Below are 25,868 nucleotides of genomic sequence, written 5' to 3'. Positions count from 1 at the left end.
GTGGGCCATGAGTCTTATTAGGAAGCTGTTAGTCATTGTCACAGTGTGAGTACCATTATTGCACCTTTAGGGATATTGTGCTATGTTGGCTATCGAGGCCCATAGGTGTTAAAAGTAAAAAGGACCACTGGTTACTTTTCTCCCTTGGAAACTTGCATACATACCACCTTCCTGAACAATGAAAGCTACTCCTCAGGGAAGAGTCTAACCCATTTATTTGTGTATACCTGAGAATGTACTCCTGAGTTTAAGGCTTATCTCTCTCATAGCTCAATATTTGAAATGAGAAAATACCACTTTTGTTTACATGGCAATGACATTTGTCTCAGCTACATTGCAATGGGGTCACTTTTTTCTATTACTAGATTGTCTTAAATCTTCCTCGAAGTCCTCATCTTTTTTTCATTTTAATGTTGATAAATTTATTTTCAAATATAGATGTTAACAATTCATACATCAACCACCTTTTAAATTTTTTTATTTTTTATATTTTCTTATATTTATTATGTTTTTTCTTATTTTACATATCCATCCCAGTTCCCTCTCCCTCCCTCCTTCTCTCCCATGCCCCCTGACTCTCTTCCCGTCCCATCCCCTCCACTCCATAGGGAGGGTGGTGCCTTCCAGGAGGGATCAACAAAATGTGTCAAGTCATTTGGAGTAGGGACTAGGACCTCCCTTTTGTTTCAAGAGATTACCTTTTACAGCCTGTCACCAGCACTGTACAAGTAAACCTTTTTGTCTTATTTATTTAATTTCCAAATTTTAAAAGTTTTTTTGATAATAACTTGTTTTTCATACAACATATTCTGATCATGGTTTCCTTTCTGTCATCTCCTTATACATTCTTCATACCTCCCCACCATTCCAATTCCATGGCTTCTTTGTCTCTTAAGAAAATAAACAGACAAATAAAATGTAAAGGAAACACACACAGACACACACCCCTACTTTGGTTGAGATGAAAACAAAACTTTTTTTTTTTTAATTTTTTCGAGACAGGGTTTCTCTGTATTGCTTTGGAGCTTGTCCTGGAACTCTCTCTGTAGACCAGTCTGGCCTCGAACTCACAGAGATCTGCCTGGTTCTGCCTCCCAAGTGCTGGGATTAAAGGTGTGTGTCACCAATGCCTGGCAAAAACAACTTCTCTTCCTATTTTGTATATTATAAACAACAATTCTCTCACTTTCTTGACTACACAGAGTGGAACTAAAGGTCCACCTCATGTTTTGGCACTTATATGACTTACTGTGTCTTAAAACTTTTGTTTCCCATGACAATGAATTCCTTGTGAAAACTGTGAATTATTCAATGACAATGTTACTAACTCCCTTCCTCTCTAAAACCATGAAGAACAATGGAAGCCAGAGGCATTTAGGCCCTTATGAATGTCCCACACAATACCTGCAAATCTAATACAGAGAAAACACAGTGATCCACCAGAGTATTTGCTATTATAGATCTTTATTTTGCATTTTGCTATTTACATATTTTTATTTCTGTATCTTTTTCAGAAGCATAATTTTATGATTTATGTTTCACTTACTTGAAGTCAGGACTGATCAAGGTCTTTATTCTCACAAGAATGTCAATTAATGAGCTCATTGTGGGCACCCAGTTATTTAGTGAGGCTTTGCTACTCTGTGACCTTTGTAGGTCAGACCACCCAGGTGACCCAGCTATTTGTCATTCTATTTTCTTGCTTTTCACTGCCTTGGCCCAATACTACTGCTGAAGATCTGCATGTATGTGACTTTACCATAGATCATCTGCTTCCAGAATGTTACTGATTTAGTTGTCACTGGAAGAAGAATACTCTGGTATTATCTAAAGTCATCCACTACAGTACTGTGTAAAATTCTGGTAAATTTACCTTTGCTGATGAATACTAATTCCAGGGATACAGTCTGCCATGCTAGTGGGTGCAAATTCTGACACAGTTCACATGGATGACCCTGACAAGTTCGCATATTTCATAAGACCCTGACAAGTTGGCATATTTCATAATTTAATTATACCAGGTAGATACTTTAACATCATTCCCCCTCCCTTGAAAGCTCAGCATTGATAATATAGATTTCATATTAATCACAGGATATTATACAACAAACACAAACACACTGCACTTTTTGTAGGGCAAGTTCCAATTACCTTGGATGTATGTAGAGTTGTGGAATAGCTAGAAAGTTCCTGCTTACTACCACAGGGTATCATGCAGATGGATTGCTTAGTGAATGCATTCAGTAATTATAGCTTGAAGGTGTAGCTGCTGTATATACAGAGTAAGGAACCTCATTAGGAATTGTTACAATCTCAGGAAAACTTGCTTCTAAGTATGTTAAGAGTTTGCAGCCTTGATGTTAACAAGGATGATAAGACTACATCAGATGAACTCTATTAAGACCCATCAGATTGTTCTCTCTGTAAACACCCCGCAGCGCAAATAAAACTGGGCAGGAAATGCATCACATGTTTCTTTAACAAAGTGACACTGTGGTGTCCTGCTCATCTATGAATTCTAGGGTAAAAGATAAGTAGAAAGCAAGACAGGATAGAGTAATAAAGTGGGGGGGGGGGTTGCTCCATCCCAGATTCAGTAAGGTTCTTCCTTCTGTCCAAGCTCTTAGACTGGCTGAACCCCAGGAGCACTGTTCAGATGTTCTGCACTTCCACAACTAGTTGGTGTTGGGGAATATTGGGAAGGAGACATAGGCAGCCAGATAGGAGTGGGTGTGCCTACATGGCTGGAGAGGGGCTGGGGGCAGCTGGGATTAGGCTTGACAATGGACGACACAACACACACAGAACACAAGGGGAGATCTGGCAACTTTCAAGTAAGAAAGACCCCAGTCATAGAAAAACCAGAAGATTCAAGTTCCTGAAAACTTGTCATTGCCAAATCTCCACAGCACTTCCAACACTTAACCTTACAGAGTATGGATTGCAGTATAGTTTAACTGCTCTCATTGCAGCACAATAGGGCAAAATAGTCTTTTAGTGTATGATACATCTAGCTATGTGGATATTTACAACTGGCCTCTCTGCCCTTCCTCTGCTGTCCCTTTGTCCCCACTACTTCAATTCCTCTTTGTACTTTTACTTCAATGATGTGTTCAACACTTCAAGATTGTAGGGCTCGCAATCTATGAGCACAGCCAATGAACACACAGATCCCAGATGAGAGCTCTGGTCCTCCGTTTAATCTGGGCACCTTTGTGCTGGGTTCCCAAAACAAAAGAAGTAGCCTTACACATTTTTGGAGTAATTTCCTTGTTTTGAGTAATCTTAAAAATATGTGTGAGTTGTATGCATGTCTATGTGTGAGTGTGTATGTCTGGCTATGCCTGTAAATATAACTAGACGTATGAGTGCTCCTGATGTGAATGTATGCATCGTGATGGTATAGGAATGTGTGGCTGTGTGTGTGTGTGTGTGTGTGTGTGTGTGTGTGTGTGTGTGTGTGTGTGTGTCTGGACCTGCATCTATGTGTGGAGAAAAGAAGGAACAATACACTGGGACTATCTAGTCACTACCTGGGGCTCCTTTGCACTTCTACTTGTCTGACTCTTTCCTTGAATTGAGTTAAACTCAGAAATGTTCAAATTACAAATTGAATGTAGAGTTTGTGCCTTACTCAAGTAGCCAACAACTGTCCTAGTGTGACCTATAAATATACTTCTCCAAAAGGCCCACAATCACAGTTCTTGTCCGCAGCCACCTCAGGCACCGTTGGTTCTTATAATGCAGTTGTGGGCACCCACCATTCTGGGCATATCCTTTCACTGCTTGTATATAGCTGCAACTAACCCTCATCTGTGACAGGGTCATATAGTGAGTAGGGTAAAGGAATGCATTTTAAACTGTAAACAACCTCTTCTCCAATTCTCTGAACCCTTACCCCATTGTCCACACATCATTTCTATTCCCAGTTAATTTTTTGGTACCTTTCAGCAAAATGCTCAGCATGCCCAGTTTATCCCATGGATCAATCACTCAATTACTCTATAGCAGACACTAACATCACCCAACTCTTACAACTACGTGCACTTCCTCTGGGCCTTCTTCCCAGGACACAGCAGAGATGGGTGAAGAAAGAGTGAGGAGTTGATGGAAACCAATGGACCCTGATCTCTGGCTCCCTAGAACTGGAAAGAAACAATCAGTCCAGCTAAACAAGACTCTCCCCACTGTGTCAAAACAGGTCACCAGAGTCCTGATTTTCTACAATTACCTTTAACAGAGAACACATATGTTTTTTATGTATGTCCTTTTACACCAACCAAATTTTATAAACACAGTATACAAACATATACTTTCTATAGATATGTACACAATGCATTCACCCATTCACCCACGTTGTTATATGTACACATGTACACAACTAACACTCTAGTAGAGACACATACACATAAACTATTCATCCACACAGTGAATATATGCATTCATACATACTAACATAGAATTATATTACTATAGTGCTATTTAACTTCTCAAATGGTTGTATGGCACATAGACTTACTTGGATGCATGCACACTCATCCCCAGGGATACATAGAAACATACAAGCACAGAAGTACAGTTAAGGACATGAGGTATAGGGCTGAAGGAAAGGCTGCCTATAAAAGAAGGGGAAGAATAGACTGAGTGCTTGGAAAAGCTCCCTCATGACCTCCTTCAATGAGCTGGTGCTTCCTGGAAAGTTGGCGTGCAGGCTCATCCTACTCTCATGAGGAGCCCTGTTGAGAGAATAGGGCCATATTCTCCATTTGCTCAGTTCATGTTCAGTGGCTGCTTAGTAGCCTCTTCCTACAGAGATGCTGTAGGTCCTGTCCAGGGAGCTTGGCAGCCTGACAGGTAGATTCTTTAGGGATGTCCCTTTGAGCAAAGGGAAGGGGCAGTAGGGAAAGTACATCAGTTGAGAGTTAAGAAAATAAGGAGAAAGAACAAGCATCCATAAGCATGGCACACAAGCTCTACTTTTTCCTTGGAACACTGGGAACAAGGTGCTTTGTCTTCCCTGGCTCACAGGGCTCCTGTGAGGATCCAACGATGTGATGGGTCAGGGAGCTCGTTGCCACTTACTATGCACTAGACAAACAGAAAGGGTTAGTATATAGATTCACAGTACTTGTCCATATGCTATTTTAGGCTGATAGTGAAATAGCAAGTCTGATCTTTCTCAACCAATGCTTATTCATTAAGTGCTTCTATTGTAACTAGTAATCAACTCAGCAACTGCTAGAAAGCTAACTCCTAACTGAACAGAAGTAGCGAGTCCCTACTGTCAGTCATTGTGAAACAGAAATACAGGCAAGAGAAGGTCTAGTAACTTTAAAGATAACAGCTGATCATGTAAAAATTCCCGCCTGCCATCACCCCGTTGTGCTCCATATCACTGCTGGAAGCATGCATTTTTACTTACCCTGCTATATCTCTTTGCAGTCTCTCCCACCTGCCCTTCCCACTCCTGTACCACAACTCCCTACTCAATGTACAAGGCACTTACAAATGTTTCCCAACTTTCTTCTTGTCGGAAAATCCTACCCATGCCTAGCCCCTCCTCTGCATACCTCAGGCCAGCTTGGCTTAACTTCTCCCAAATCCCTTTTTAACAAAGTCCGTGATACCCAGGGGGAAGAAAAAAAAAGTGATGTAAAAGTAATTTCAACACCTTGAGGGGACTAAAAGGAAAGCTCTCAGGAATGTTTGTGAACCAGGCTCAGAGTCTCCTCATTCCTCATCCTGCCTTTTCTCTGTGTTCTAAACCCTCTACACACTTCCAAGGGCATTTCTAGGCTGATGGACTGTTCAAGGTGTTTGAAAGGTAAGGGAGAGTCGTCTAGCAGGAGGAAATCAATGTGCAATTTATCTTCAAGTCTTCCTCAATCCCTTGCGCTCTGGCTACATGTTTTTTCCATCTCCTCCCCACATCATAATAAAGAAAAGGGCCCAAAGGATTTGATTGCCCTAAGAACTGACAAATAAAATAAAGAGAAGAGGGAAAACAAAACCAAAGGAACTATGAAGGAAACACATCATAGTATATCTGCTGCTGTGGGGTATGGTAATCTAATAAATGTGGTATAACCAGTAAACCACATTGAACAACCCAAAGGAAAGAGGGAAGAGGAAACGGGACCACCTATCAACCTTAGGGACCCGGACAGGATTAAAGAGCTGGAATGAGAACCCTTCATTGAATGAGCACCCAGGGCTTGGGGGCCAACTCTCCTCAGACTCTGAGCTACTGTCCTTCTCTTGGTCACAGGCCATGAGCTCCTCATCAGTAAGGCTCCAGATACTGTCAGCATCCCCCTTGTGTAGTTCATCAAGGCCAAGCCAGCTGCTCTTGATACTGATGTCATCCTGTAAGATCTCAATCTTATCAAGGTCCCAACTTGCTTCTTGCACACACCTCTGGCCACTGTAGAGTATGATCCTTCCACCGGGGTTGCTGGCATGGCCATGACTCTCATCAGAGCTTAGGCTCTCTTCGGAATCTTCATCACAATGGGCCTCAGAATGGTTGTGGATTTTGATGGGGATAATACTGTCATTAGTGAGGAAGCCATGAAAGTGAATGGTACAGTCATGCAGTGTTTGCTGAGAGGTGGAGGGCAAATCACTCAGGCTTTCTCCAGTGGCCAATTGGGCCTGGCTTGAGTTAGAAGAGAGTGGGCTGAGGTTTTCTGAGGTAGCCAGCTGAGCCTGCTCTGAGGTGGACACCAAGGATCCAAGACTTTCTGGGCTTGCCAGATGAGCCTGCATGGGGCTATCAGGAAGGGGGCCAACTCTTTCTTCCCTTCTGTCTTCCACATTAATCAGGCCATCCTTTGAGGAGATAATGGATAAGCTGATTAGTTTCATATCACTTAGGGTGCATAAATGGGGGAAGTGAAAAAGGAGGGAACTTTCCTGATTAGTGCTTTCAACGCTACTGTTGATGCCTTTGATAACCTGTTGGATTCTCTGGTATGCTCACAGGGGTTGAGAAACTGGACCAGAAAGTTGTTTTAGCATGCTGTAGCCAAGTAACTGTCTTTCTGGGGGGGGAAGTTGTGATCTCAGGAGTGCTGTGTGATACATGTAGGCTTCAGGTAGGGTGAGGATGCTAAGGAGAGGTGTTTCTGGGCATTCATGTATATCCCAAAGCAAAAGGCCTAGTTATGTTCTCAGGTATCTGAAGTGCCGGGGAAGGAAAAGTTTGAAGGCCAGCTTCTCTGGTATCTGTCTCCCTGAGCTTCCATTTTGGTTTCATCACTTGCTCTGGAAGCCCAAAACAAATTTGGCTCAAAGATGTAGAGAAATCAAGTTCTGACTTTTCTTGCCTTGTAATATCAAATGATGATCATCTATAGATGAGTGTGGGCATGCCTGTCATGTACAATTAATGTATGAGGATTAAAGCAATTATAAAATATGAAAGGGTCAATGCTAAGCCTAGGCTGAGGAAGTGCTCAGGGAAATCTGGCTGTCAGTCAAAATGTCAAACCTGCACATTTCCCACCACCACTTCTTGGTAGCGGTATCTGGCAATAACTCTCCTGGGTTTCTTGCATCTCCTGCGATTGCGCCGAGATTCTTGGCTGAAGAAAAGGTAGTTGATGTAGACATACTCCAGCAGGGACAGGAACACGAAGAACAGGCACACAAGGATGTAGATGTCAATGGCTTTGATACAGGAAATATGGGGGAGTTTATCTCGCATATGTGAGTCGATAGTAGTCAGGACAAGAATAGAAGTTAGGCCTATGGACAACACAGTACAGGTTTAGTATTCCTTGATAAGTGCAGTTTCAGCAAGCCACTGTGTATACATCCTAAAGGAGGTGAGCATAGGCCATCTTTCAGGTAGAGACTTTGCTCATGTCCTCTCCTTGTTCCTTCTCCCTATGATTCACCAGGTTGATTGCTCTGCATCAAGTTCAAATTCCTAGTCATGGTTTAAGTACTTTACATCTCCATTTTTATATAAGTCTTCTTTTAGTATCTGAAGAGGGTTTCTAAACCCTAAAATATCACACATATAGCTGTATTTGTGCTCCTAAAGGAAAAGATAGAATAATTTGCCCTACACAAGGCAAAAGCAAACCACGAAGTCCAATATCCTAGGCTGTTCCTTGCTTAAAACATTTCTTGCCTCCTCCAAACTTAGACCTGAAGTTCAAGGTCTTCCCAGTTCTGCCTTTACTCTTTTTCTAAGCAGAATGACTCAAGTTTATTCCTGAGATGGTGATAGAGAGGGCTTACCAATTGTCACCCTGGCTGCAGAGGAATCATAGTTCATCCAAAATGATATCCAGGAGAGAATGGTGGTGAGGACTGTGGGCCAATAGACCTGCACAAGGTAACTGCGGACTTCCCTCTGAACCTGGAACTTCACTATCAGGCGCATGTAGGAGCCTGTATGAATACACAGCGGTGTGAGGCCCATGTGGCACAGCAAGTCAGCTCTAACACCCTCCTTCCTCACTCATTACACATGAAATGTTTTCAGGTTGCAAACAGATGGAGAATGACAGGCCAAACCTGTGAGGAGCAGGAATCATTTCCAGCTGTAGAGTATTGTCAACCCGCCAAACCTTCTATATTTGTTCTCCATCTGTAGGGGTGAGCCATTAGCCACTAGGGATTTATCAATATGGGGAGATCCCAAAACCAAAGGAATGTGAAAGAAGGGAGCCAATTATAAGGATCAAAGGCAGATGTCCCCAAGAGTTTGTAGTAGTGTAAAGGGTACAAGAAATGAGAGAGAAAGAGGGACTCTCACCCACCTGTGTAGAAATACACCTCCTTGCTAGTAATTGTCCTCCCCAGGTAGGTAAACTGAGGGATGTGGAGCTCATCAGTAATGTGGATAGCATTCTCATCTTCCCAGGATAATACAATGTCTTCAATGGTATAGCCATCTGGGAGGTGAAACAAGGAGTTAGTGTAGGCAAACTTCATTCCACAGTAGTCTGTGAAAACCAAATCATGGCTGGCACTTGGAATTTGTGTGTGTGGGTACTTTGTGGTTTTCTGTGTGTGAGAATGGGGAAATTCTAAATACTTGCAAAGAGAGGACTTTCACTTTGGAGTTTTTTAGGCAGGAAGGAATGTGTAGCAAAAAGGTGTTATGAACGTTTATCCACGAGTATATATAGTTTTTCAATTGAATTACCTACACTATAAAGACCACCCACTCTCCGGTGCCAAATGTATACAGTTGTCAATTCACTATTTAGCCATTATTCATCTATCATTTATCTACTACTTCTGTGCATATTTGAGAGGAGATATTGGAATGCAGAGAGGAGGAGCTGTGTTCTTCCTTCTCAGTGTCAACTCCACTCATGCTTTCCTGAGTACAGCAGCCCTACTCAGGTATGAAGGGTCCACAGGAGAAATACATACAGCTCTCCACCTCCAGCTTGCAGGCTTGCTTGTCCATAGGGAATTTTTGCAGGTCCAGGGAACAGGCTGCTGTTGTAGTAAGTCTGCAAAAGAAAGCAAAAAGGAAGGGGAAAACGATTCAAGTTTATTCCCAAGGATTCTGCAGGATGGGGAGGCAAGAGTTAAGTGGAGGATAGACCCATGTGTGTGGAATATTGCGAAGAGAGATACAATTGGAATTTCACAAAGAATCACTGATGGGAGATATCATTCTGTAAATAGGTTTCTCTTATTGGTTAATGAATAAAGTACTGTTGCCCAATAGCAAAGCAAGATAGGCGAGACTAGGATACTAGGAGAGGAGAGAGGAAGTAGGAGGCAGGAGATCCAAGATGGTGGACTGACAGAGAGAACGCCAGCCCCTCTCTCCAGTAAGAGGAGACCACATGGAAGTACTTAGATTAATAGAAATGGGTTAATATCTAAGACAGAGCTAGCTGATAAGAAACTAGAAACTGGCCAACAAAATTATATCTAATACAGCATCTCTGTGTGTTATTTGGGGCTGGCACAGTCGGGGAAAACCTTACTCATAACAAATCACAAGATTTGTGAGATCCAAAACAAAGAACAGATAGATGTCATGTCAGAAAAACCATAGTAGGGGGAGGACCCTTGAGGAAACAATACAGAGACAGAAAGACTTGTGCTTGTTAAATTATCAGCAAGACTGCTTAGAGAACACTGTGTGATAGCCACTGGGAAAGGCAGGTATGTGGTGTGCAAGTATAGATGTGGGCAATCCCAGGTCCACCTCTGGCCATATCTCTATGTGTCAGTGGTGAGGGCCTATGTGGCACCAAGAGGTATAAAGATGTCAGTGGGCACAAAATGGGTCCTTGGAGGACCCGGATAGTGCTGTCAGTAGTTACAACCAGAAGAGTTGTTGTGCACCAGGAGAGGAATCTGAGATAATGGCCTTGGAGGAGCCAGGGAGGTGACATGTTTGAAAATGTCATAAAGAAAAAAGCTCTCTGCTGCTTCATATCTGTCCCATCTCCTTTTCTTCATTTCCTGTCAGCTAACTTAGCTTAGTCCTTATCAATCCTTGTAGGAATTTCATTTTGGGGACTTGATAGTGGGTAGTATGTATATGTGTGTGTACTTTCCTCTTCTCTAAAAAGGTGACTTACCCAAGTATTACTCATCATCCAATGCCTCCTTTACTTTAAACAAGACTGAGTGATTATTGATCAGTTTCAGGTAAGCATTGGTGTTCAATGACTTCATGGGAATGTGGATGGAGGAAGAAGGAAGGAAGGGGAAGAGAGAACCCCTGAGTAAGAGAAACCCAATGTTTAGATCTGTAACAACCTGTCAAATAAACCCTGGTAGCTACCACCAGGAAACATTTTTCTGAGCTAAGATGACTTCTCAGCTTGCCTTTACTGACAATGTATTTGAGCTGAAACTGTGAAGTCAGCTTTGGTGACTTCTCTATTGCAAATATGTAAGTGGAGACTACCAGTGTGCATGTATTCTGTATGAAAAGAAAGCAGGGACTCAGAAGCCCCACCCTAGCCCTTCTACAGCACTAGCTCCCCATGTCTCCTGACACGTGTGTGGTGCAAACACATGGAAAGGGGGAGAGGTGGAGCATCTTCTTCAGTGTAAATGCTCCGGCATTCATCAGTCTCTCTGCATACACAAAAACTGGAGGAAGAGGTCTTTTGGTCCAGGGAATTGGGATTTCTTTAAAAAAATCTGTATGATAATTATACAAAAATTAATGGAAACAGTATTTTCTTTCACAAATGGCAGGCAACATTGTAAATTCCTTTCCTTATTGTACACAAAATAAAGCAACACTGTTCCCAATGTGCTCAGATTCCTTAATACAACCTCCATTAAAGAACACATCTGAAAGGGCAGAAGTTGGCTACAGTATCTAAACTGGGACCTTGTGGCAAACTCTGAAAGTGTATGTGCCCACAAGGCAGACCTAGAAAACAGGGATATCTTCTGTATATCCCTCCTAATGTATCTGTGGGATACACAGTAGGAAGAACAGCCCAAGACTCTTATGTGAACTCACCGGATGCCGTATCGCACTGTCCCATCTGGGTGAAGCTGAAACACACGATTCTCCACAGTTACATCATGCACAAAGGCATTTTTGCTATTCACAAAGTAGCAGTCAGGGACCCAAAGCTTCTCCTGCATACGATAGTCCAGAGTCAGGTTCAGGTTAGTTTCATAGTATGCTAGGCGTGTGTCCTTCCATGTCTGATGCAAAAACATCGTAATTGTGTAGTCCTGGGGAGAGATAAGTAAATAACAGTTGTCAGGTCGTCTAGCTCTCTGTCTTCTGTATACACAGATCATATGTTTGCACTCTCTCTCTCTCTCATATATATATATATATATGTATGTGTGTGTATATATATATATATATATATATATATATATATATATATATATATATATATATATGAAACACACCATACAGATGGGTCTATAAACATAAGTATGTTTAAGAAAGAACAGCAAAATAAAGCTTCTATAATTAATACCTAGGTTAAGAAACAGAATGTCACCAATAACTTTCAAGTTCCGGTGTGTCATTTTCAAAGGAAATTTCTCACACCCAGCAGGAAGCATTCATTATTCATGACTTTATGACAGTATTTCCCATGGTTCAAGTTAGAGTTTCATTGTCACCATGCATATTTTTTAGAAACACAGTGCTTATTTGGACTTCTTTTTGGAATGTTATCTAATCAGAACCAAACTGTATGGCTGTAATCTGTTCCTCAACCCCTCAATATTGTATTTGTGAGGCCCATTAAAGTTGCTGTTTGTAACTTTAATTTGATCTCTTGTATTCCTGGAGACTATTTCCAGATATGAACACAATGTATATATCCATGTATAAAGCACCATACATGCCCAAACCAGGAAGAAATAACAATGGCAAAGCAAAAGTGGTTGTTTGCAACCCTGCAAAAGTTGAAAACAGGTGAGGGTTAGCAATGCTTCCACCTCACCAACATCAGCAGCATCTGACTCCTGTTTTGGCCAATCTGGTACATACATGGTGTACTCTCACTGTGAGTTCATTTTGCTGATTACTAACAAGGTAAAACATTTTCTTATATGTTCATCTGCTACTTAGTTTTCTTCACAAAACTATTCATATTTGCTTCACAATTCTCATTCATATTTGCTGATCATCTCTGATTGCTTTAAAATATTCTTATCAATTCTCTGGCATTATGTATATGTTTGAATACCAGCTCTGTGTTGCAAATATCTCCGCTTACTCTGAATTATCTTTTCACTTGCCACAGTGGCTTTGTTTTGTAAAACTTAAAGTTCAGAAGTTTTGGCAATACAGAATTGCCTATAGCCAACATCAAATAAATCCAATAACAGTATTTCTTTTTATTATTTGTAATCTGTGTGTCTTATGAAATAAAACTTTACAGTGCAAATACAGTGTGCTATTAAAACTTTTAAAAGCTCCTTAGATTTTCTTTTGAGTTGATAATGTAAATGTAACTGAAGTTTTGGATATGCTGTGATTCTGGCCTTCAATTGACCTTCGTCTATTCCAGAGGGCTGTCAGGTGAGTTCTGTCACAGGTCAGAACACTTAGAGTTGGCTAATGACTATGCTTTTGCCCCTTGTGTCTAGCACCATTATTAGAACCTATAGACTTACCATATTTATTTCTGAGATCTGTTCAATACTGGAGACATAGATGGATACTGACACAGGCACAGGGGCACCTACAATACAGGAAGATACAATCACATGAACATTTGGATAAAGGTTAAGAGTATGTACTTAGGACCCAGCTGTCTAGGCTGGTGTTCGTTGGTTGTGTGGTCTTGAGTAAGTCATTTAATCTCTCTGAGCCTGAGGTTCCTCATGGGTCAAAGAGGGATAAATGCTATCATAATTAATGAAGGTCATGTGCTCAGAGCAAGGACTGGCTCATGCTATGCTGAGAGGCAGGTATAAAGTCAACACAAAAGGAAAATATGAAGCACTGTGGTAAATGTTTTCTGATAAAGAGCTGAAACTCAACTAGGAACAAGGGCTGAGATTCATGTTTCTGGGTGAGTGAAGGTGAGTATGTCCATATTTGCTAGTGAATTTAGGAATGTGTTCATATTCATGTGAATCTGTCCATATGTGTATGTGAGCATTTCTGTGCATGAGTGAGTATATGAGCATGTTTGCGTGATCCAGTTTGTTGTGTAGGAGATAACATATGAGAGAACACAAGTGCGAGTGTAAAATGAGAATATTTATCCCGAGTCAGCAAATGTGTGACTCTGCGTTATGTCTTCAAGCATACACAAGCATGTATGTGAAAGTATGGTGTGAGTATAGTTGCATGTGAATGAATGTGCGATTTTGTATGCTCATATGTAGATGCTGTGAGCCTGTGTGTATGGATGAATTTGTGTGAATGTGGTTATATGGCAGTGAACATGTGAGCAAGTGAATGAGTATGAGTGTGATTTTATGGAATAGGATTGGATGTGATGTTTAGCATTAGAGTGTGTACTATGAATGTGTGAAAATGTTTCTGAGTAAATGAATGTATGTACATGTCTGTATGTCTGTAAGTGTGTGTGTGTAAGTGTGTGTGTGCATCTGTTTGAGTATATGTAGTATATTTATATGTGTTAGTATTTTTGTGAATCTATCATATGTCAGTGATATGTGAGCAGGTCAATGTAAGAGTAAATGAGGATACTCACCTCATTGTATTGACATGCATGTAAGTGATCATGCTTGTGTGATGTCTTCACGTTTATATATATAAAAACATGTTAGCATTGTCACATGTGAGTAAATATAAAAGTATGTGTGTATCTTAACATGCATGTGTATATTATTGAATTTGTACCCCCTTTCAGCTTGTTAGTGACTCTGAGTGTATGTGATCATATTTGTGAGAGAGAATATGGGTTTCATTTTATGTGACTGTGGTCATGTGTGATGCTGTAAGCATGTATGTATAAGGATGTTAATGTATATAAGTAAATTTGCTAGTGTGTTTGGGTTTGTGGGCATATTTGAATGCATCAATAGGTACTATGTTTGTCCATATGTGGGATGAATTAAGGAGTATGTTCATGTAAGTAAATGTAAGTGTGAGTTAACTGTATGGTTGGATACAAAAAATATGATAATATATAGTATGATACAATTTATAGTTATATTTGCGTGTTTATGTATTAATATGTTACCATATATTAAAGTGTGAGTGAATTTTTAAGTATACATATATGTGCACTCATGTTTATGTATACATATGAACACATATGTGAGTGCTGATGATTTGTCAATGGGTCAGGATATTTATGTGTATGTTTTTGGGCATGTTAATGTTTGCTCTAATGTGTGAATGTATGTGGACATAAATGACTAAGTATGAGCATATTTGTGTTGAGGGAACATGTGATGAAGTGTGTTCATATATAAGTAAGTTGGCAAACTCATCTATGTGTATAGATATATTTGCCTACATGTATTTTCATGGCAATGAACATGTGAGCATATTGATAAGTATGAGTGTTTTCATGTAAATGTCTGATTATGTGAGCTAATATGTGTATTTGTATATGCAAATACATTTTGTGATTTTTTTCTGTATGTTTCTGCATGATCAAGTATGATGCTTTTATATGTGTGTGTGTTTGTGTGTGTGTGTATGGCCATTTGTATGTATATTAATGTATGAATTTAGGTCATGTTTGTGTGTGTGTGTGTTAATGTGTGAATTTTAGTGAATAAATCATGCTTATGTGTGTCTATGTGAGTGAATCCATGAGTGTGCTCATGTGAATGAATACTGTGTGGTGGTGATTTGATTAATGTGCAATTGTGACTGAGTGAGGAATTCTACATGAGTGTTCTGCTTCCTGGTTTTTTACCCCCTTAGGCCTATGTGTGTTCAGTATCCATTGGCAAGACTCCACAATCATGGTTGTGAAAACAGTAAGTTGTTAGGTACTATGGAGAAATACAATTTACTATTCTCTCATCAGCTTACACCAAAGTGTATTACATCACACTGCTGCTAGGGAAATATGTGTATGTGTGATGCTTGCAATTCCAGCCTGCTGGTTTCACTGCAGGCTGATTGCCTGCCTAGAAGCTGAGCTGAAGAGAGGAAAATGTGTTATTTCTAATCCAGTGCTTCAAAGAGCAAAGTGCTTTGGGGGAATAAGTATATGAATGGTAGCTGAGAAGTAAATGGGGTTCTGTTAGGGCACAGCCCAGACGCTAGTACTTGGGGCTATTGTGAAAAGCCCCAGGAAAATGTTATGTAGTGACAGAGCTTCCTAGACACGCTGTTGGACTGCTGCCTTTCAGGCTGCTTTCCCCATACTTTTGGCAGATGGAAGCTGTGTTAGTAGGCAACAAGGCTCAGAAAGCCCCATAGAAGCCTATATTTCAGCTCCTTTCTCCAAGACTTGACTGCCAGCCCCTTCCTCCAAGGTCAGGCCTATCTAGACCAACCTAGTGATGTCTTTTCTTATGTGGAATGCTGTAGAACTGAAAGGGACAGGACAGAAGCCTGCCAAAGGGCTCTTAGCTTAAGGGAAGTGGGTACTGAAATGTAGTGTATATTTTACGTGCACAGCCATGGTTTGGCACAGGAACACAACCAGAGGAAGGGGACATTGTTCTGATTTCTCTACATAAAAAGGGGCCACTTGATAAACTAGTTCAAGTAGCCCATGGCAAAAAACAAACAACAAACAAAAAACCATAACCAAACCAAGACAAAAAAACAAAACAAAACAAAACAAAAAACCAACCACCCCCAAACAAAATACCTTATGCCTTCCTCCTTTAATGTATAATGTTCAATGTCTGTGACATGTTCTTGTGTGTGTGTGCGAGAGAGAACCAGGAACATTCCTATGTGTGAAGATTAAGCTCTAAGGCTATTTTCCATGTTAAATATAGAGGGGACTGTCTACTGGGAGACTACACAGGGAACTCTGGGTTTCCTAAACCCTGAGTGCTCTAGCCTGGCTGTCTCATCATATTTCTCCCATATAATAGTCCTAGCCTTACAGCCTATATAGTATTGCCTTCTGTTTAAATGGCAGGTGGCCCTAAGAACTTTGTCACCTCTCTTTATTACTTCCATGTGTTTGGCAAAATCAATGTATGGGCACATATTTTATCAGATACTTCAGCCTGATCATAATATTTGGTGTAACGTGAAAGATGGTGGTGAGGGGACGTAGTTCTACTGTAGACCAACTGTGCTGGCCAACACGCAGAGGTGCATTCTTGCTTCTGTTCCCTTCTTTTAGTACTGGATGCTGTATGGATGGCAACCTGTGCCTGAAACAGTGGGGGCGTGTGCTCACTGCATGCAGATTGCTATTGTTTGGTCTTTGCTGACAAACAACATTAGAGTAAAAAAGAGACAATAAATACAAATTGCCCTGCCTTCTTCTGGAGCTTGGCACAAATGATTCAAAGCTAGTATCACATAAGGGGTATTAACTGTGCTTTACCACCTGAATTTCTATACTCCCCACTCACTTGAGGATCCACACGGAAAAGGTACCACCACTGTGGCCTCAGTAGCATAAAGGTATTAGGTACCTTCTGCTTTTCCCAATCTGATATCCCATGCATGCTCACCTTAGAGCCCTTGGTTTGTGCCTTCTGCCATTATGTAGTGGAGGAAAGGGAAGCACAAGTTAATACAGTCTCACTTATTAAATTTAGAGCCAAGGGAAACCTCCTTGGTTTTCAAGGTAGCACGGTATTTTAAGAAGACAGTTACACATGAGTACAAATGTGAATCATTAGTGGCAATTACTCATTCGACTGTGTCCCATCCTACAGGAAGCTGTCCTGTGTTGTACCTCCTTTTGCTATCTTTGAGTTGAAAATGAACTAACCCTAATTGAAAGCACTTCTTCTTTAGTCTGTCCTTGGTTTCAGCTTCTTAGGTGTCCCCGTGGTCACTGAATGATACTCCTATTGTATGGGTTCTGGGTGGGCAGAATCTAGAAAGTGCCCATCGACTTCTTGGAGGCACGTGTGCCAGTTTCCTTGTAACGTCTCATCTCTGTGTTGTGGGTACTCTATTTGTTAGTGGTCATCATTCCGAGTTTTATGAATAACACATGTAGAACAGTATGTTAGATGGACTGAATGTGGTGGGGGCCGAAAACTTGGGAAAGGTCCCAGGCCTAGGTGGGTTAGGTAACAGAGGCAGAGAAGACCATGGCCTCAATTCTGAATTCTCTGAATTACTTAATGGTTGCAACACCTCTGGAAGGGAGTAAGGAAGGAATGAAAGTCCCTGGCATAGAAAGACTCGTACATAGATGTGAGGTACATTCCCGGAAGAGAGCAGGCCTGAGGTTGGTAGTCTGGGGGTGCTCCCTTGTAGGGCTTGGCAGACTCAGGAAGGTAGGATGGGGGACAGAGGTATAGAGTTTGGTTAGTTTACAGGGTGGAACTGGTGCTATCCTATCTAAGCCAGAAGCCTCTGGTTTCTGGATTTGGCTTACCTCCAAAATTTGGTCTCAGTCGGACATCATATGTTGACAGCACCCTGTCCAAAATCTTTTGAGCTACAGCTTCATTTGCACAATTTTTGCTGGAAGAGAGAAGCCATGAGCAAATGCTGGTTGACTTACGGCCCACTTGCCAGTGGCTGGCCAGAGCCATCACTGCCCCTGTACATATGCAACCATGTCCAGTCACATGTGTCTGTCTCCCTCCCTTCTTCCCCTTCCAGCCCACAGTGAGTCAGCTAGAAGCACAGCAGTGACGCAGACTCTGTCCCCTTCCCCTCCCCCTTCACAGCTTTAATCCACAGGGTGGGGCCCAAGGACTGGATCCCTGTTACCACGCAGGAATTGTGGGGAGGGAGGGAAGCACACCACGGGAGAGAGGGGGAACGTGTGCAGATGAGACCCTCAGAAAACTGCACCAGGAAGTGAGTTCCCACTAGCAAGTGTTCCACCTGAGCTGAGCTCATGTTTTCTAACTCAGAGACACATTTCCTCCGAGCATCCCCCCCCACCACATTTATGTCAACATTGTGCTTGAGTATTGGTATATGACGAAGAAAGAGAGAGGTGGGGGCAGGGATAAAGTGTCTTTCGAATGTAGCAAAGATTTATGACCCTCATTGAACTAAACCATTTCATTGACCTGGGATTTAGAGCTGCCTTCGAAAAAAATCCATCCTGGGAGCAGGCATGTCACTCAATATGCATGCGCTTTCAGCCTGGAGGTTGCTTAGGCGGGCACATGTAAGTGAAGCCAGCTCAGTTGCACAGAGCTGGCCTTTCCAGGGATCTCTGAGATGCTCATTGAATTCATCTAGGCATTCAATCCCCAAAGGGCTTTGAAATGACGACAGGCCCCAGGCATCACTATCACTGTGGCTGTTTGGATTTCTGACGCATTGTCCCTGCAATCTCTGTCTGTCTGTCCCTTTCTGTGCGTGTCTCTCTGTCCCTCCATCTCTCCTCCCCCAGCATGTGTTCAGTGACGCAGTCTGGTATGTTGAGAACACTGCAGGGCTGCCTGCTGGAACCTTGCCCAGCTTAACCACTCCCCCTTTCTAGTTTGCTACTTAAAATTATTTCTCATTTCCCTCAATCATAAAATTTAATTTTGTAATGTTTCAAGGTGTGCACATGAATTATTTCCAAATTAAAGAAATACATTCCCGCCTGTTTCTGTCCACAAAATTTCCCATGTGCCAGCACTTCAAATCTACAGCCACCACAAATACACATTTCTTGTGTGTGTGTGTGTGTGTGATCTACACGTCAAGGATGACAATTTTATCCCCTCTTCAGATACTTGTAGACCTAAACAAACTTTAAAGCAAACACAGAGAAAAACTGAAATCTTCAAATGTTTTCACAGGAGTAAGCACAAAAGCTTGCCTCTCTTAAGCCAGAAGGTTATGTCATTTACAGCTACGTATTTCACAGTTAATCATTTCAATCCGCTGTATTTGAAAGACACATGTGCGTGCAAGTGTGTGCGAGTGCGTGTGAGTGTGTGCTCACACATAAACACACAGAGACAGACAGACAGAAACAGACACTTCCTCAACAAAGAGACTAAAACCCTTTACTCAAACAGGTGTCTTTCCTGTTTGTTTTGCGAATTGCCCATTTACACCCCTTCCTCCCATGGGCATCAAAGACCACATCCAGGAAAGCTGCCTGGGACCTCAGTCCTTGAGGATGATCAGGTAGACCCTGGGGTGAGGCTGCTCTTGGCCCACAGGGCCGAAGGGAGGCTTGGAAGGTGCAGCAGTAACAGGTGGGTTGAAGCTAGGAGTATCATTTCACAGCTGTCCCCATACCAGCTTCATCCCCTAGGCAAGCCCAGGTCCGAGTTCCCTGCACCCAGCCCATGCTTATCTTTGTCCCTCTCATGCTCAGCTGGGCTGGGCTGCTTACCAGTTGAAGAGATCCAGGATGACTTCGGGCATGTTGGGGGAGAGCTCGAAGTGGAATTTCGGGGTGGAACTGGGGCCGTTGCTCTCTGCGAGCCAAGTCCTGATGAGCAGCAGGAGCGCAGCAGCTCGCAGCATGCCTCGGATTCCCATGGCTGCGGTGCTCTGAGAACTGCAGTGGACAGCTGGAAAAGCGGACAGGGTTAGGGTGGGAGCGAGTCAGTACAGCGAAAAGGGAGAGGAATCGCTAGCCCTTCAGCACAATCGCGACCCTAAGGAGAGACCTGAAGGGAGCAGGGAGTGTGGGGTTCCTTTGGAGCCCACAGCAGGAAAGAACAGCCACTCCGCAGCAGCTCTCCCCCACGCAGCGGTCCACAGGGCGAGCCTGGCTGCTGAGAGGTGCGCTCCGTCTGCTACCCCTCAGGGCTGAGACTGGATGCTGAGCAGGGCAGGGCGCGCGTCTGGCTCCGCCCACTCCGACGGCATTTCAGCTAAGCCAATCCTGCTGGCGGCAGGAGCCACACAAAAAGGCGCGCGCTCGCCACCCCTTCCAGCCCCTTCAGGCCTCTGCAGTCGTCCCCGGACCAGCGCCAGCCACCAGGTCCAGCCATGCCAGAGGGTGGGGATTACTGCCTAGAGCGGACATAGAGGTGTGTGGCTCTGGGCCTCTTTGCAGAAGGAGAATGATGTGTTTTTCTTAGAAGATGTTGTGTTCTAGATTTTGTATCTTGTAGTGAAAGGAGTGTGGCTGTTTGACTGTCCACACATTGGGGAAATCAGGAGGTTGTTCACAGATCATTGACACTCCAGTAACTCAATGTGCTTAACCCAACGTGCTACTTTCTTTGCCTTGTTGATGGGATCTCTTACCAAGGGGTCTTAGGACAGGGCTTTGACAACAGAGGATGAAACTTGTCTTCTTGGAGCCTAATTTCCCAGAGGGTTATTCTCAACTTTGAGTTCTTAGGAAAAACAAATTCAGGGAACAGGAAGTATTGACCAACTAGAGTCTTCCTAAGGCGTGGTTCATTGCCATGACAGGAAACGTAGAGTTGAAGTTAGGATCCAGGCTGACACCACTGAAGGGGAAAAGAAGGAAAAAGTCAGTGTTTTAGATTTGTACCAGAAGATGTTGTTGCGCCTGAGTTCAAATGCCATCCCATGGAAAAGTCCAGGATTTTTGTTAGGGGGCTTTTATTGTTTCCCCTACCTGGACCAGAAGGGTTGAGAGATGACTTCACACTATCCCCTGTGTCCCTCAGCTTGTGTCCATGATGGACGTAGCTAAAAGAGAGGCATCACAAGAGCCCATGTGCCATGTGATAACAAAAGAGGTGCAACATGTTCACCTCCCAAGTCACGCCATATAGGAGGGCAGAAGTCAAATGGGTCTCAAGTCCAAGTTTCCTTAACTATGCACACTCATATAGAAGCACACCCTTTCTTCTTTCCCTCAGTAGCAGTGACACAACTGCAGATTGCTTGAGCCCAGAAAAGCTTCACTCTCACTGTTTGCTCAATTTCTTGCACACTAGCAAATTCAACTCTTTAGTTTCCTTTTGAAAAGGCATTTTAGAAAGAATATTTCGCTCTTCATAGTTTTCATGCCTTCTCCTGAAGTACAGAGTACTCTAGGTCTTCCCTCCCTTTTTAAATATCCCCCTCTCACCCACTGTTGCAAGAAATGGGTATGAGAGAAAAAAGAAATGATATTAGAACACCGCAGCCAAGCCTGCTGTCATGTTGTGAGCTCTGTCACACCACCCATGATCATCCAGACATCCTTACAGAGATTCTTTGTTTTTCACCAAAAGGTAGGACTAATCTATATCCTTTTGGCTAACTAACTGGATTGTAAGATGGGTAAACCGAGGTCCAGAGAAAGAAGACAAATTGATCCAGTGTCACATAGTAGTAGAGATTCAAGCTAGAAACCTTAACTGTAAGTTTGCTTGCTGTGGAACACCTTTTATTTAGCTCTGACTGAAAATTCAGACAACTACCAGCAGGTGGGAGTAGATTTCTTTGGGAGAGAGTTCCAGCACACAGCAGTCAACTTGTGCATGCAACTCATTGGTCTGGCCTCGCTTGTTCTTAGCTGTCTCCATGACTATGGCTATTGCCAAAAAATTAATGTCGATGATTGATTTCTGTAGTGAGATAGTCCTTCTGTGGCACTGGTACCTTAAATCCCAAAAGGACCCACTTCTGCTTTCCTTAGAAGTAATGCTCTTTTGAAATTTCTCATTCATAAGACCAAATATCACTCCAGATGTAGCTAGAATTGTATACATATTACTACAATGTGTACTGAATGAAATTTTGTCTCAATGTATTACTGTACCCATAAACTTTGTTCAGAGCTTTGACTGAAAATTCAGACAACGGCCAGCAGGTGGGGGTAGATTTGTTGGGAGATTGTTCCAGCACAGGGGAGTCAATTTCTGAAACCAATTAATTGGTCTGGTCTTTGGGCTGAGCCTGCAGAGATAGCTCATTTGGTAAGGAGACTCGCTTTATCTGACGACCTAAATTTGCTCCCTGTAAAAATTACTTTTTAAAAATCAAGGCTGGATGCCCCACAAGCTCTCCTAGCTGTGCTCTCACCCTGAACTTCCACACCACAGTCAACGGTACAGTTTGGCAGCAAAGCAAGAAACGATGAAGTGCAGTGGTTAAAAGTGTTTGTCTCTCTTTCAGCAAACCTGAGTTCAATTCCCAGGAGCCATGGCAGGAGGCTTATAATTGTCTGTGACTTCAACTCAACAGAGTACGAGAGCTGCAGTTTACTCTATTCTAAAAGAAGCTTGAAAATATCTGCAGGGAACATGAAATGACCAAAAGTGTTACAGAAAATTGGAAAAAGAATGGAAGAGAAGGCTTACAGCTCAAACCAGGAACAATGAAACTTGAGAACTGAATGGCAGAAAGTATAGGTGGGGCTAGCAGACTAGCAGAACTCTGGGAAGAAGAGAGAAAGAGATGTAGTCACCTGACAGATGCAGAGGGAGCAAGATGAAAGTGCCTTACCGAGAAAAGATACAGGACTGAGTGTGGCTTTATAAAGCAAATGCAACATAAAAGAATGGCAACTGAGAAAATAATTATTAAATTAGAAGACAAGTTACAAATAATAGTCCAAAGTTCTGCCTGGAGAAACAAATTGCATGAAAATGAGCATGAAAGACCCAGTGGGTAGAATGGAAACGGTCACTGTGCATTTAGATAAAATAGATAAAATAGCAAGATGGGAGAGAAAAGTGAAGAAGACTCAAATTCATGGATCAAAAGAGCTCAAATAACTCCAGGCAGGCAGGATGTATGAAATGAAACAAACTTACAGACAGACACATCATACTGTATATGCTAAAAACCAGACGCAAGGAAATCCACGTAGAGTTTCTACTGAGAAACAGAGCAATTCTGACCTAGGGCATGAGAGGGACACCCTACAACTTTGAAGGAGTTTACTCAATTAATTCATGGATGATTATTTTTAAATATGTCAATTTCAGTACTAAAATTAATTCAATGAACACGTTAAGAATGTGCTTTCTAAAGCAACCTAACAACCTGGGTGTCCTTTCCAAATGTATGAAAGATTATTGTTGTCCCATAGATGTGTGTACCTTTCTTTTCATTGGCCACAAAAGAGACTATTGACTATGGGTGTGAATTACTTATAGCTCAGCTTCAAGGCTTGAAAAAAGAGTTAGTTTTTTTTTAAGTGAGAATGACAAAATGAATTGTGCCCCCTTCTTCGCCACCCCCTTTCTCTTCTCCTCCTGCCTTTGGTTCCCCTTGGATCTTTGTAGAAAAGTCTCCTTTTCCTTATCACTCCCTCATTATTTGCTCTGTTTATATTAAGCAGCTCTGCCATCACTCTATGGGCTATTTCACTTTGCTGCAATGGTATGGAGTTTCTGTATACACAACTAAACAGCTAATAGGCTAGGTTTTGGGTGAGTGAGCCCCTTTCTCATTACTAAATTTGCTATACAGACTGACTGAGGGAAAAAAAAAAAAGCCCTCCTGTCAGCAATGGATAGAAGGTAAATTTTTTTTCCATATGTGAGGTCTCATCTGAATTTCTATATTTGTCTCCAAAGTATTTCATGTATTGTTTTGATTTGAGAGATGCTGTCATATACCTATGATATCTTCTATCTGGAGTTTCATCTCTTTATGCTTTCATCTGGAAAGGATACAGTAACTACCATATCTAGCCACCAGTGGGCAGCAGCGCTCCTGGTCTGATGACAGAGTGAGCCTTTCTGTTTATGTAATTGTTTTTCCTGAATCTGAAGCCAGGCTGATATTTAGGAAAAGAACAATCTCAAAAGCTCAGTGAAACAGATGGAGATAAACACAAGGATAAAATATCCTTTTTAGGGAGTGAACATTAACCAGAGAACGGACAAGCTTCTGTTTATTTCTTTTGTGTTTGTGTACTGTTGGGTTAGGGTTTTTATTGAAAGTAGGTTTTCTCCCCCTACAATATATTCTGATCATGATTCCCCTCCCCTAACTCCACCCAGAACCTCTCCACCTCACCACCCACTCAAATCCTTACCCTTTCTTTTTCTTTCATTACAAAACACATATGCACCTGAAAACAAAGCAAAAATCAACAAACCAGAATAGGACAAAAGAAACAAACAGAAAAAAGAGCCAAAGAAAAAGCACAAAAGACACATACAGATGCAGAGACAAATGCACTTGCATACACAGAAATTCCATAAAAACACAGAACAGCAAACCATAACATATAAGCAAATAACCTGTAGTGTTTAAAAATGCTCAGACAAAGCATTATGAAACAGCGACAATAATCCCTCCAAATATACCATTGAGTTCAATTTGTGTTGGCCATCTACTGCTGAGCAAGGGTCTTCCCTTAAGTGTGGTTTGTATACTTAGCTAGAGTCGGCTGGAGAAAACTCAATTTTCTTTTTGAATGGTTGTCAATAGCAGCTAGCTGGGGGCTTGTCTCCCAGTGCTGGAACCTTATCTGGCTTAGATCTGTGTAGGCCCTGTGCATGCTGCCACAGTGTCTGTGAACTTATTTTATTTTAATTGGCATATAATAATTATATATACTTGCAGGATATAATGTGATAATTCAATACATGTATGCAATACATGGTGCTCAAAACAGAGAAATTAGGATATCCATCATTTCAAACCTTATTCTTTTCTGTGTCATGTATACTTAAAACCCTCTCTTCTAGCTGTTTTTAAAATATATAGTTTCTAATGCTAGTCACCCTATTGTGCGATCCAGACTAGAACTCAATTTTCCTGGCATGTCTATGAAAAGTATGAGGTCCTGACCTAGGGCAAGAGTGAAGAGATGAAGCCTAGAGGCAGCTCCCACTCCCCCCACTGTCTTCAGCTATGCTCACAAATAGGGTTTGGTTCCTGTATTGTCACAACTTAATTTTATATCTCTCCCACCACAGACTACAAATACATTTAGTTTAACAACTGTCTCTTGTCCATATGTGTTTGCTGAGAGACCAGTCCAGAAATTGGGTTACAATAGGTGCTCTAGATGTTTTTTGGATTTCTCAAGACAGGTTTTTTTCCTGTAGCTTTGGAGCCTCTCCTGACATTTGCTCTGTAGACCATGCAAGCAAGGGCTTTAGCTATAAGGCCCTATGGCCTGCTCAATGTTACCTTTTTTGTGTGCATGTTTCATTTCCTTCAAATTCTATGACATGTCTCTCTTGCCAGCATCTACGTTCTCTGCATTTCTCTTCTTAGTTAAACAAACAAACTAACAAAAAACTCTTGCATCCACCATATTTCCCTTTTGGAATCCTACTTTATTTATTGAAATAAGCAAATAAACCCAACCTGGCTTCTGTAGGTTGTAGTGCAAAGTAATTTTAACACCTGGCATCCTAAAAACACAAATTAGCTAAGTCATTTCAGGCACCACTAAATGTAGAAATCTGAGGGGAAAAAATCAGGTTACAAATGACTGATTCCTCTGAGAACTGCC

At 41.9% G+C, this 25,868-nt stretch overlaps 1 protein-coding gene across 3 annotated transcripts; it reads right to left on the bottom strand.

The window, feature by feature from the left end:
• Window positions 1-4,428: 4,428 nt before the first annotated feature.
• Window positions 4,429-20,291, bottom strand: Gabrq (gamma-aminobutyric acid type A receptor subunit theta). 3 transcript variants are annotated; one of them, XM_051178246.1, is made up of 11 exons: window positions 20,146-20,291; window positions 19,866-20,046; window positions 17,946-18,034; window positions 13,099-13,166; window positions 11,471-11,691; window positions 9,397-9,479; window positions 8,775-8,909; window positions 8,251-8,403; window positions 7,493-7,749; window positions 6,416-6,831; window positions 4,429-5,088 (listed from the first exon to the last, which is right to left on the bottom strand). In XM_051178246.1, exons 2-11 carry the CDS (start codon window positions 20,012-20,014, stop codon window positions 5,082-5,084), a joined length of 1,578 nt encoding a protein of 525 aa, XP_051034203.1. In that variant the 5' UTR covers window positions 20,015-20,046; window positions 20,146-20,291; the 3' UTR covers window positions 4,429-5,081. The 3 variants fall into 3 exon arrangements, with proteins under 3 accessions (XP_051034203.1, XP_051034201.1, XP_051034202.1); XM_051178244.1 differs by lacking the exon at window positions 4,429-5,088 and having other exon boundaries at window positions 6,013-6,831; XM_051178245.1 differs by lacking the exon at window positions 4,429-5,088 and having other exon boundaries at window positions 6,013-6,831; window positions 19,866-20,291.
• Between the last annotated feature and the right edge of the window lie 5,577 nt (window positions 20,292-25,868).

This window comes from Phodopus roborovskii, unplaced genomic scaffold (assembly GCF_943737965.1).
Source record: "Phodopus roborovskii unplaced genomic scaffold, PHOROB, whole genome shotgun sequence".
Taxonomy (NCBI): Eukaryota; Metazoa; Chordata; class Mammalia; order Rodentia; family Cricetidae; genus Phodopus; species Phodopus roborovskii.
Note: the sequence above shows the minus strand (reverse complement) of the source record. Positions and strands in the feature narration are given on the sequence as shown.

Bases quoted from the DNA above. Each gene is read 5' to 3' on its own strand.
- Gabrq (XM_051178245.1), bottom strand. From the start codon at position 20,014: ATGGGAATCCGAGGCATGCTGCGAGCTGCTGCGCTCCTGCTGCTCATC. The intron at 13,167-17,945 runs GTAAGCCAAATC...CCTGTATTGTAG, and splicing joins ACTGAGACCAAATTTTGGAG to GTGCCCCTGTGCCTGTGTCA. The intron at 8,404-8,774 runs GTGGGTGAGAGT...GTATTCATACAG, and splicing joins GGAGGTGTATTTCTACACAG to GCTCCTACATGCGCCTGATA.